General features: G+C 35.8%; 1 protein-coding gene across 12 annotated transcripts in view; it reads right to left on the bottom strand.

The window, feature by feature from the left end:
- FHIT (fragile histidine triad diadenosine triphosphatase) overlaps positions 1-13,886 on the bottom strand; it is a 531,998-nt gene that overhangs the window by 465,564 nt on the left and 52,548 nt on the right. For 10 of the 12 annotated variants that reach the window (XR_013955445.1, XR_013955446.1, XR_013955448.1 and 7 more), the window contains one exon: positions 8,572-8,652. The exons of the other annotated variants lie outside the window; for them this stretch is intronic. Coding sequence is in view for 5 of the 10 variants with exons in the window: in XM_080605803.1 (XP_080461929.1) it covers positions 8,572-8,652 (81 nt within the window). In the remaining 5 variants the exon portion in view is untranslated. The remainder of the gene's footprint in view (positions 1-8,571; positions 8,653-13,886) is intronic. 12 annotated transcript variants of the gene reach the window in all.

Here is a 13,886-nt window from a genome sequence, read left to right as displayed (position 1 = left end):
CAGAGGTAACAGGCAGACTTTCGGTTCATGATATTAAAACTCCGTTCTCAGTTTCATGCATTTTTATTCTGTGGTGTAGCTTCAAGGTACAGCATTTTGATTTTTTGGAGTAAAGAACACAGAATACAAAACCCAGTCAAAGATATAGACTCAGGTTGGTTTGGTCCCTCTGCAGAACAAACCCAGGACATCCTTATTTATAAGGAGCACTAAGAAACTTGTTTCATTTTGGTGTGTTCTTACTTATAACCTAAAGCAATAAATTACTAATTTTTAATAATTACTGTGTCTCTTTGAGAGAAGAAACAGGCTCAAAAAAAATACAGAAAACCAAAGCAGAAAGTAAAATTTTATGCATCTATCAAAAGATTTTCACATGGATGTGGCATTTGAAATGTTAAAGAGAGAAGGATAAATTCATTTATTAGGACTTATAATTTTTTCCTAAATTTGTCATCTCAGCAAGTTACTAAAACACTGGAATAAAGACTGTATCTTCTCTAAGGAGGGTTTCATATATATTTATAATCTGTTACATAAGCACATACACATAATGGGACTAATAATTTTCCATCTATTTTTTAAAAAAACAAATAACAAGAAGGATTTTTTTTTTTTTTGTACAAAGCACTGTACATTTGAAAAATTAACATCTGTATTTTCATCCTTGGTCATATCTTTAACATACTACTGCCAGTGATTTATAGTAAGATACATGAAATAGCTAGGGTATCTGAATTTCAGTGTGGACTAATTTTCATTATTATTGATGTGGGGCATCCTTTTTCATTAAGTCCCAGAAGGAATGAATGAAGCAGCTCCACAACACTAAGAAACATGTGCAAAAGTATCTGAGACAAGAGTCTAAAGGCTAAAGCCATTCTGAAAGCCTTCATGCTTCTTTCCATAGGTGATTTTTTTTTCTGATTTATGAAGCATTTCATAACACATACCTGTCTTTTGAACTTGTCACTAATTTAGCACTACACATTGCATCAAAAATCTCAACCAACGTACTGCCAGTAACTAGAACATAACCTTCTCCCCACCCCAGTCATACATTCCCAGCTGGGGCAGTGAGGGGCAAATATAACTTATCAAACTCTTCTGGGATGTGTATTCAGTTCATCGACTATATGCACAGCATAGATGTCATCCAGAAGGTTTCAATTTAGCCACGGAGATATTCCAGTTTTTCATTCCTGAGAAAGGGCTGACAATTGTAGCTTACTCTACAAAAAACAAAATCCAAATGTGACTTGCAGAGGCAGTTTTACTGTATGCTTTACTCATTCTATTAATCACAGGGTTTGCTTTTTTATAGATATGCAAAACTAGACTCTTCTAACAAAACACTAGCAGGCAGACAACTCTTGAAAGACACCTTAAATTGCTTTTATTCTGTAAAGTCAAATGGGACTATTTAACATTTTTCTGTAATCACTAAACTGAAGGCTAATCATAGAAAGCTGTGACAGCTAATGGGTCTGTATTAGTTAAGCTAGTCAGAATGGATTTAACTTTCATTTCTGCTCAGGTGATGTCCACAAGTCATTAAAGGAGAGAATTAGCTGTCCAGTGTCCAAGCAATACAGTGCAGTTCAGGGATGAGAGCTGCTTAATAGCAGCTGAACAAAAAAGAAAAAGCATGCCAGCGAACACCTATTTCTGTGTTTTTATACTCCCACTTATTTGTCTATACTGACTGTTTGCAGCCTTCCACTTAGAGCTCTCAAGCATTCTGGATCAGGGAATTTTGTCCCCTCTGGATTTTTAAGGCAGTTTTCAAAGTGGGTCCTGTTTTGCAGCTTGGTTTCTCAGCACTGCATTTCTTCAATTTGTAAGAATGAGGCTATCATACTGTTACATCTACCACATTTTTCAAAATGAAAATATGTTCGGAAGCTCAAATATTTTTAAAGTTTCTACCATCGAGTGGGAGTGAGATGACCTTATTCTGAATTAAAAGCACAGAGCAATTGTTTAAAAACTGAAATTCTTAGTTATTTGAAATATTTATTCACTGATCTTAAATTGGCAGTGGCTAATAGAAGACAATTAAATGCAGCTTCTAATAGAGCATTTAGGACAGATACTTTATTGAACAGCTATTGACATGGTTTGGTGACATTAAAAAACTATAACACAATCAAGTGAGAAGATCATAAATAAAATGGCAATTAATTTTAATAACATTAAAAGTTTCTAGTGCACTGATTGAGATTTTTTTTTTTAAAAACAGTATCACATGCAGCTAATTCCAGCCCACTAGTAAATGGGAGTCACTGGGGTAGCAAAGTCTGATGATTCTACAGGAGGAGAAAAAGTGCCAAAAGAATACTTAAACACACAGAGTACAATTTACATTCTGCTGAATTTAATGCCTGCAAAGCCTAGGATACTGCTTGATATGTTTATCAGACAGTGGGGTAAAATTCAGGAAAGGTGAGAGAGAAGTTTCAAAACCATTTGGAAGAATGTAATAATAGTTTATTGTTGTGCTTCAAGATAGGTCTGTTTATAACTTGCTCACTGTATTGTCACTATGAAACTCTCCTGAAATTCTGATTTATGCAGATAATACTAAAAACTTTTGGAACACACTGTTTAGGGAGGGTGAAAAAGATGGGAATATCAAAATATTATCAAGTTTTAGAAGCCAATGTGTCCAGAACCTTTACACTAAAGATTCATAGATGTCTACAGGTCAAAAGCTAAAAATGTATCTTCTGTGGTTTTTTTGTTTGTTTGTTTTCCCCAATATTGACAATTTTTTGAGCAATTCTTAAGTCTTCCACAGGAAGGATGATAAAGATTTCTTGAAAAACATTAAGAAAAATTTGGGAGTTGTTGCAATATCCAACAGTGCACTGTTTGAGGTACTCAGCTGGTGCTGTACAGTGCAGAAACACTGAACAAGAACACAGCAAATTTGGAAAACTGTCACCATAAATTAGAAGGACATTGAACTGGTCTAATTCTTCTCTTGATCATGGCACATCTAAAATTCTTCTATTTCAAAAGTTTCAGTAAAGAAAACCAGCAACACTAAGTAAAGGAAAAAAAAGCCCATTGAATTTTTAACATTTGTTTATAAGAAAAATGCAAAGCTAGACCTTTAAAAAGACTCAGAACTTCCCTCTTGTTTATAGGAAGGTAGGACTAAGAGCTGACACTTCCCAAACCATTATTTTCCTAGTAGGCAGGATATCAAACCACAGGATTTGCAAGAAGACTGTACTTGGGAAGAATATTTTCTCCAGAAAACAGATAGATAACAAAATGTGACATATGTACTTGGTATTCCCAGATTTGCTGCAAGGCAAATAACCAGGGAACATATTAAACAAACAAACACCCAAAAAAAAAAAACACCACCACCACCCCCCCCCCCAAAAAAAAAAAAAAAGACAAAACTGAAAAGTTCATCACCTTGAGAATATTCATGCCCCATTTGCTAATCTACCCCAGTTTGGGGGGCATGCCTCACTTCTGATGTGAAAGGCCTAGAATTACATTCATCCTCTTTAAAACAGTTCCTCTGCCAGTTCTCTCAGCAACATACATGCCGCCCCCCCCCCCCTTTTTTTTTAAATATATATTGACAAAAAACAGCAACAAAAAAAAGAAAAACACGTAATACATCCCTGAGCATACGATGTCAGCTCAGGAATCAGCTTCCAGCCCACAACTCTGTAGGCTGAAATTTGAATCTGTAGCTCCCAACAGCCCTGCCAAGTCTCTCAGAAGGATGAATGAGTACCTCCTATACTTCAACTAGCAGAGAAAAATGGGTGTTTTGAACAAGATTAATGCTCTGAATCCTGGTCAAATAAGGCAAAACCTTTAACAAGTCACTTTCTCCTGTATCTAGGATGGTTGCCAGTAACTCCAGATGCGCAGATAAAAACACCTGAAAATGTTGTTGACTTGCAGTCCTTGGAAGAGAAACGGGGATTACAAACAGCTAAAAGGAACCAGACTAAGTCCAACAAAAGCTCTGCATTTGAATAAATATTTGCCCAAAGACTACAACTGAAGTGTCCAATTAAGTAATTGGGTTGATCATTTCAGACATATAGCTTATGTCAGCATGTGCTCCCACATCCATTACTCTAACTCCACTCCTGGAAACGGATTTTGACTTCCTTGCCTTTTTTTGTTTGTTTCTCCTGAATACACTTTTCTCTCGCTAAGAGCATGTTTTCGCCACACTGTAGATTTCAACTTCTGTTTTGCTGCATGCTATAAAGTAGTAAACACTCTTTTGGCCTGTATGTGAAATTTAAGGCTGCACAGAAACCCTAAGGTCTCAAATACATCGCTCAGACAAGTTGCTTTCCAGAGCAGGCTGCTGCCACCCTGATGGTTCTCAATGTCACTTGGGAATAAGTAATAAAATGTTCAGGAAAGAAACATCTAGACACATCTATTATATTTTTCATGCTTATCTGGGGAGGTTTCTTCTCTAGTTAAGAGAATATTTTCAAGCAAAGGTTAATTATGCACTAGCTTTCTAAGAGCCTATAAAGGATTTACAACAGGTTGTTGGCAGCATGTGGTAGTACTGATCACCTCCCTGCACGCCTGCAGAAACCAGATTGATAGCTGCCTTATGCAGAATTGGTTTAACTACTTTTTCTTTAGTCCCCTTATAATTGGGGAAAAAAAAAAAAAAGGAAGAAAGAAAGAAAAGACTGTTCTGCAATCTAAATTCATGAACTAAACCATACATAGCAATGAATTTCAGATCTCCTAGAATCACTGACAAAGCTGCCGTTAACTTCAAAGCAGCCCAAATTTGTCTAAAAGGAATGGAATAAAAGAATGACATCTGAGGTTCTCAAGGTTAGGCAGAAAATATGAACAAAGGGGAAAGTTCTTTTACCAGCAGCTCTCTGCAGCTTTCCTTCAGAACTGTTGTTAAAGCTCTTGTTCATCCACTGAAGGAGCCTGAGGCAGTGACCTGCTGGCAGCCATACACAGAATTAACTTCGATCCTAGAAGCAACTTCACCAAACTTGACTAGTCATTACCCCTATAAGTTACTGATGTATACAGGTATATACCTTTTTGTTCTTCATAATAAATTTATGAATTTTGGGGATTTTAGAACAAATATTACCTAAAGGTTGTCAAAAGGCTGCTTCATTATTGAAAACAGGCTAAATTTTTTCAAGGAATAAATTATTCTTGTTTACGAATAGTAACAGCAACAGAAGAAGCAGACAAAAATAAGTCACTGACAAACTGAATACACCAAGGGTATCTTCCAGGTACCATATGCGCGATGTATATATTTCAAAATGTCATACATATATAATTATGTTAAAAACAGCAATGGCACTAAAGAAGCAGTTACATAAATACCACAGATAAAACCCTTGTTTAAAACTGCATCAATACATGTATTGCTCCAGCAGAGCTCACAGTAACTTCTACATAAAAGAGAAGGTCAGAACAGAGTAAGAAGGTAAATATCGGCATGTGTACTAAAAATCTGTAACATTACTTAAGCATTTATGAGCTAAACAAACAGGTCCATGTTTTGGGTTCGGATTGACATTTAACAATAAAGCGAACCAAATGCAAAATAAACATTACCAAAAAAGCAGCCAATGTAAAATTCCTGTTTTGTCATCTTGCCAGATGATAAAAATGATGCCCCACATGGAAATTAGATTTTTCAAAGCTACCATACTGAATCATTTAATTTGTTTAAGTACTCTTAATGCAGTTGCACACTGCAACAAGCATTTGAATTTTAGATTAAGCAAATGAAGGCCAAGGTATTTCTTCATGCACACAGTTACAAAGAATACTTAATAGCAGGATGCCACGTAGCTTATAGAGACAGACAGTAACCCAGTGCCATTTCATCTAGCCATCAGAAGGATGGATGCATCTTTTACCAATATTATTTTTGCTTAATATTGAAATTACATCCCTTTCCATCCCTCCTATATGTAACTGTGTCTCATAGGTAATCCATGGAACTAAACTGGTGTAGGATAACTACAGTTCCTGTTCACTGACATTACCACCCTACAATTTAGCACCCTACAACTTTCAAAAGTGTTTAAATAAAATTGTTTTGTTGATCAGTCAGGGTGGGCATTCAAACTGTAAAGTCCAAAGTTTGAACACAGAGTGTTCAGAGAGGTTAAGCCATCTTAAAGTCTCTTTGTGCTCTCTCTACTAATCACGCCTGCCAACCCTTTTCTGTCTCCCTCAACAACCTCTCGCAAACCCAGTAAAGGTAATCCAGATCTTCTCACGTTGCCAGCACAAAACTCTAAGCTATTTCTTTCATATTTTCTCAGCCTAGACAGCTCAGACCTAGCTGAAATATTTACCTATACCTTGTGATCCATTAACAATAAATAAATAAATAAATAGAATAGATGAAGTAAAGTCTAGGGAAAAGGTTTCTAAATTATAACAAAGCATTTATTAATAGTTTGAGTTCTCATTACCCTTTTTTGCCAACAATTGAAATAGAGCCCATTAATGCTACGAATCATAGATCAGGCAGGCTCTCATCTCAGACCTAGAGACATAATAATACTACAAAAAAGTAGTGCCACCTTCAGTACTCCATGTAATTAAGAGTGAATGAAGTCATCAGTTACTGTGAGAAATGAGTACTCCATCTCTTCCTGGGGAAAAAGAGATCACCTATCAGATTTACATGGCCAGAAATACTGTGTCAGCAGAAGGAAACAGATTGAAAACATCATCAGATTGTTGAAAGGGCGATATGAGGGGGAAAAATATATTATCAATTGCTCTGTTTCATGTGGTTTTAACATATATTGGTCATGCTCATGTTGCCATAAGCATGATCTTACTAATTTTAAGCAAAGAACTCAGTCCTGGGTTAATTATTTGCAGCCTCACAGTCTGTAGGCACCTTGTGATCCTTGCATAACAACATACAATTATGTGTTCAGTAATGTCAGACCAATTATTAGGCAGATGTGTGGCATCGGAAGCATGCATCTTGTTATTACAGAGATCCAACTCTACAGTCCTGCAGCAAAGAGTAGAACGGCTCTAATCCATGGAAAGGATGGGAAACAACTAAACAGAGATTAAACATCTGCACACTGTCCAAGTGCATTTTCTCCCTGGTGCAATTACATGCCTTGTAAAGACCCAGTAGATAGACTTAGCTAGCATCAACTATTTCAGTACTAATTCTTTCAGAAGTGGTTGACTGTTTGACTGTGTTTCTTGCCCTACTGCCCTATTTTAAAACTGTGTAGGCCAAATCATCAAATTGATTGGTTTCCTGACAACTAACACAGAACAGTTAACTGCCACTATAAATATTGTATGGGAGAGAATTTTTAAGAATCTTCAATATACCTGAGGAGTCCAAACCCATCTAATAATAAAAGGCTTCAAATTTTTAATACCAGTAAGCCTCAAGCAGAGAAAACTGAAGTTATATTTGGCTAGCAGTGTAAGATAAGCTGTCACTTTGTCAAATGATTTCTTACTAAACCTGACTGCAAGCATAAAGCATTAGCATAATTTATTAGAACAATTAGAATGCATCCTTGTTGTCTTCTAATTAGATTATTTCTTGTACTGGTAATTACATTAGACAAGAAAAGAATAATAGTTTCAGATTTCTAAAATCATCTGTAGAGTATGTGAGGAGAGGATGATCAATAATGCTAATCTACTGGAACACAAATTCCCAGAAGGAGATATTTTATCATGAGTGATTCTTTAAATAATCAGCGTTCTTTCTCAAAGTCCATGTTAATCTCACTCACACTAAAAAAAAAAAAAAAAAAAAAAAGCATAGAGGATTTCTAGGGGAATGTTGCATTGTCATTTTTCTCACTGACCACAAACCCAGAAAACCCAGAAATAAGAGCTGGCATTATCCTTATGAAGATAACTGGAATAAGAAACTTAGGCAGAGCATCCCCCCCACATACTTGCCATACCTTCTGACACCAGAGATATTCCAAAACATCTGATTACCTGTAATACCTAAAAAGAGTTAATAACACATACTTCAAAATATCTTTTTCATTGGGGAATGCCATCAATTGCTATTTTGTGGCAGACTAGCTAAAGAAATCTCAGATTAAAAATCAGTCCCTAAAACCAAAATTATCAAAATATCATTGTATATTATCAAAAATAAATGTCTTCAGCAGCTCTCATTAACATTTCAGCAAAGGAGATCTAGGGAGAAATATACAACTTTTTTTTTCAGTGCTCACTCTGGAACAACTGCAGCTGTTAAATTCAAGTAGAAAGTTCAGCCTAGTGCACTCTTTACTGTCAAGGACACCTCAGATGAGAAAAGACCTGACTTATCTATTGATAGCTCAGCCAGCTTCCTTAAATGGACTGCAAATAATTTTCTGAAAGCTTTGTAAAAGTACAGATAATTTTCAACGAAGCAAAAAGACAACAATCTTGAATTTCTTTTCCATCATACATTTCCACATCAGTGCAACTGTGCAGCAATAGGCAAATAGGAGATGATATGCTGCAGGTGATTGCACATATCTTCAAAAGAAGGTACTGAAAGTAAGTTCTTACATTGTATGATTCTTCAATTCCAAAGTAATGTTATCTTCTAGAGAGTTTAGAGTCTGTTTTGGGTGGTTTTCAGAATGGGGACTGGAAAAGAGAAAGGGGAGTTACACGTATTTCAGAAAGCAACCAAAAAATAGTCATACAGCTAATTTAATCCTAGGCATTTAACAGAGATGTGAAATTAAATACATGAATAAGCTGCAAGGAGTTACTAACCATTTAGAAAATAGACCTAAATCTAATCCTAATAAACTCTTCCCAACCTGCTAACAGGAAAGCACCCCACAGTGATCCAGCATGGTTAATTGCTGAGGAAGAGTTCACATTTTATAAATCCAATGGATCTGTAACTGAAGCAAATAAATACACTGGAATTTATAACAAAACAAAAAAAAAAGGACTTAGCGGTTTAGCAGTTTGCTCAATGGTGGGAAAGATCTAAACATTATTCTAGTAAGTTGCAGTACAGAAAAAGAACTGAAGGTACAGAATTCCACAAATGGGTGAGACCATAAAGATACAAATTCCTCTTCTTACACAAAAAAGATACAAATTCTTCTTCTTTCATACACAAAACAGAACAATAAACTAACTTAATAGTCCACCTACAAAGATGACACCATTGCTGCAGGAGCAGAGTAGCACCATGACCCTCTTGAGGCACTGTGTTAAAAGAAAACGTTATCTCTGTTAGTATGAATTGGGCTTAAAGGACAAAATTAAAACAAATAAAATACGCATCAGAAACAAATAAGCCGCTTTACATTTAAGAGAAAGCAAAATGCAACTTTCTGGCTACCGCTCATTTTTTTTCCCATCCTAATACTTTATTCCCCTTCTTCAATATAAGGGCTATTAAAACTGAACCCTGAGTCTAAAGACTGTGTTAAATGTACATCTTAATTTCTAGACTTACATAGTAGTGACAATTTTAGCTTGCTTGTCACTTACATACTAATCCTCCAAAATCTTTCAAGTTTCCCCTGTTATAGTCCTCAAAAGCTGTTAAACTAAGTTTCCTGATTATGAGCCACATGTAGCTCTCAGATGGTCTCCACCACCTAATCAAAAAGTACAGGAATTTCCAGTTTGAGTATAAATTTTCAGTGAATGAAATTCACTTGGCAAGAACTGACTTAAAAAGAAGAAAAAAAAAAAAAAGAATATCCTGGGAATCTGGAGGTGCTTGTCACATAATGCATTTCCCATGCCTTTTGTGCAAAGCTTCCCACTGAAAATGCACCCACAGGAGTATACAAATATAGTTTGGAGACAGAAGTATGAAAGAACTTTGTTGCACACATTTTAATTAACGATTGGTTTCAAGTATTCAAAGTTTACAAAGTCAGTATGTTCTTATAGGCCCGACTGCTAACTAAGCAGAGATACAGGTATGCTGCCATTTGGTTTGTTCATAAATTATTTATAAATAGCTTTAAAACTCTTGTATTAAAGGCTACAACCAATAAACTCGATGAAGTAGCTGTCATCAGCAGTCAGTAGGTAGTCTGAGAAAACAGGCAGTGGCAAGTAATCTTTTAAAAACTCTTTTACCGCCTTCCACAATTATCTTAAATGTAAATGACAGCCTCCCCAGTGACTGTTACTAGGCTTTTATAATTCTTGTATGTAATGCCAAAAAGTAAAGATCCAGATTTTCCAAAAACAGGATAGAGAGGAGGGAAAAAAAAAAACACACAAACTTCATGTTTCTGTAAGAGTAGCCCTGGAGAGTTTGCTTCTTTACTTGTCCTCTTTTATACAAGATAGTTCAAACAATACTGAATCTACGTTAGCTTTAAATAATGGCGAAATTGCTCATAAATAAATAAATTGATAAAATATAGAAAATTTTATTTACTCTTCACATACAAATACCTTCCAGACCTTATTCAGAGAGCATAATTTTTTCACTAGATTTAGTCACTAGATTGAGATTCATGTTACCTGAGTTCAGTATTTTGCTCTATCTCAGGCTCCAAGACTAGTTTTTAACACATCACTTGATTTTCTGTGGCTCTATGAGGGCCAGTTAATTGATGTCTGTGGAACATTTAGATGTCAGGTTTAGAAACGAAGGAAAAAATCATAAACCTTGGAATGTTCCCACTTCACTCGTATTTGGGGACATTTCAGTAGTTTGCAAACTCAGACCGTGATTGCAAATGATCAATCACAAACACAAAGCAAAATATTAATTTGCAGTATGAATACAGGCTTAGAGATTTCCAAAAAATAAGGTTTGAATAAATGCTTGAGAACTTACAGAGGGAAAAAAAAAAAAAAAAACATTATTTGTAATATTAAAGACAGGCAAAAGCCCATACATTCAAATAATTTTGTGACTACTGAAGTGGGAACTCACTCATTCCAATGCATCAAAAGCTGAATTTTAATATTTCACTGGAGTAATCTGAAACAAATTTTATAGAAGAAAAAGTAATACCACAGTTTAAATCGCACAGATTATATGAAAAAGAGATTTGTTAGCGTTTGTTGTGTATGTCATGACAAAACAGAAGCACAAATTTAAATGAAATCCAACTTCTGCATGCATTTTTAAGCTGGTCATTGTTGTGAATCAACGTTGCAGAAATTGTAAGCTTCTTTTATTTTATAAGATACATTACGTGAACAAGTACCAATGTTAAAAAATAATCTCATTATGGCCATTATATTATGCATTAAAAAATAAGCATCCATTGTCAGAACAATGTGTTGAGAACTCATGTGAAGGTCACTAATTTATGTATTTAGTTTTTTAATCATTATAGCAACAATAGTTGGGGTTTACATGCAGCAAAAAATATCAGTGAGCAAAAAGCAGTATTATCACCTACTGAGCATGACAATATTTGCACACAGAAAAGGCATTCTACTCAACTACTTCAACTACATTAACACCACCTCTGAATTATTTGTCACTTATTTTAGAAAAAGATTCAGAAGTGTCCAGTGGTAAAATATCTCTGAATCAGTACTTTGAGTATCTGGAGCAGAACATCATATCAGTTATACTTTTTCCCACATGAAAACACGTAGTCACAGAGAAGAGCAGGTCTATTTACCTCACTGTCCAAGACGAGCTTGAGTTCCAACCTTCCTTTTAATAAATACCTCACACAGAGACAAACTTGCCACAATAAAACCAGACAAATACTAAAAAAAAAAATAAAAATATATGTCTATAAAAAGAAGATTTTCCAAATCTGTCATAAGGGTCAGGACAATGGTCTGATGCCAGCAGTCTTCACAGATACAAATGATGTACCTGAGCAGCTACTGAAAACAGACTTTAGCTTTCAGGACCCTTTGTACATTTTTCCCCCTCAACCCAGATGTGTTGTAGTTTACTACTAGTTACCGCATCCATTCTCTGCATAGATCAGAGGCTGCTGGCCTCTTTCCCCACCCATGGAAGGGTTTCTAACTCCTCACACCCCTTTCTCCGCCACATCAACTAAAGCCACCACTCTTCCTCACAACAGGCTTCCACAGTAGCCAGCACCGCAGCCACCCTTAAACACCACACAAACTTTATCCAGAGACCTGATGGTTATTTCTGCATCACGTATCTGCCAGTTATCCCATTCCAGTAGGGGGGAGTGGGTGCATCTCATTACCTCTGCACAAAGGCAGCGCAGAATTGGCCATCCTTTTTCATTAGGTCCTCGCTCTGGGTCTCGCTTATAAAACACTCCTGTCTTTGTAGCATGGCATATCTCACCAGCCGAAGAACAAAACCTTTCCTACCTTACAAATTGAAGATCAACACATGATTAAAAATACCAAAATATTTCCGAAGTCTGTTAGTCATGAGCAACAGAATGAAAATGAGCACATTAAAAGCTTGTTCCTAAGGCAGACATCCTGTGAAGGACTGAGCTCCTTCACCAACAGCACAGTGTATAAAAGGGGTCATTTCGTGGCAAAGCCATGGTGAGACACATTAAATACAGAGCATATTAATTAAAATACAGAAGAAAAATTTGTAATTTACTCAAGACTCCTAGCTAGTTTTAGATGAAAATGACATCCTGTGGGTAGCAAGTCAGCAGGATCTGGTATTATGCATTTTCAAACTATTTAATGAGCCTTTTTGTTGCTGTTATTTGTAGTTTGAAAAATAATTCAAAAAGAAATAAGTGTTTGAAAGCATGATATTTAGCCAAAATAAGCATAAAGCCTGGCAATAACTCTGAACTCCTTGCACATCCATCACACCAGTCATCCCAAAGATGAGTAACAGCAGAGATCTTATGATAAGCAAAGATGAGCTGGAAGAAGATTGGGGAGGCAGGAATGACATGGGATTAAAGTTGCACATTTTTCCTATAAATTGCTAGCAAAGTGCTGTAGGTTAAAGAAACAGCTGCACTTTAGTAACTGGATTCTATGCAGTGCACTACAAACTGTTTGAACTTCCTGATTTATATATATATATTTATATATATATATGAAACTTTACTGAGCTCTGCCTTACTCTTACACCAGAGACGCTTACATTAAGAACGCTGAACAAAGGGAAAATAGAGATCCTACAGTTCACATAATCAAGCTAACGAGCAAGAAGAACATGCCATGAAGAAGTGATAGCTATTTTAAGTCTTCTACATGAACTGGCTTTTGGAAGCCAACAGGAGGTCAAGAAATCAACTGAACTTTCCTGACGCAGGTTTGAATCAGGACCTTCCTTAGGAGCACCACTCCACACCAAAACCGAAGGAAACCAAAACCACTCTTCAAACAGCTGTATCTCTTCATTTGCAGAGGTACATCACCTAAAATTCAAACCTCATGATTTTCCTCTGTAAAACATCTAATTAGCTTTTTTCTGAAACTGTGCAAGGCTTACAGTGTCAAGGTTGAAGGAATGTTGATTTTGCCTTTATTTTGTTGACCTCTACTAACTAATTTGTATTTTCCACAAAATATGCCAAAGTGAAGATCAAACACTTAAATGACATTTTTTGAAGAGAAGTATGAATATTCTATAATGTTTCAAATGTGAATTCATAGCAAAAACTTGAGGAACCTGTGCGAATCAGTTTTGTGAGATCAATATGACTGACACCTAGAACACCACATGGTATACAACACCATTAAACAGACAAATGTCGAAATTATATATCAGAATTACACTCTAAAGAGCAGTGTGCTCATTTGAAAAAAGTGGATGCTTGATAATTCTCCAAAGCTAACCCATTCGGGTTGGCACTCAAAAAAAAAAAAAAAAAAGGCACAAAAAAATTCAATTCTTTGAAAGTCTGCTTTCAAAATTTCTCTCTCAAGTTAGTAAGAAGGAAATATGCTACTAT

The sequence above is a fragment of the Anser brachyrhynchus genome (assembly GCF_964034855.1).
Source record: "Anser brachyrhynchus genome assembly, chromosome: 10".
In the NCBI taxonomy this organism is placed as follows: Eukaryota; Metazoa; Chordata; class Aves; order Anseriformes; family Anatidae; genus Anser; species Anser brachyrhynchus.
This window is presented reverse-complemented; position numbering and strand designations above follow the sequence as displayed.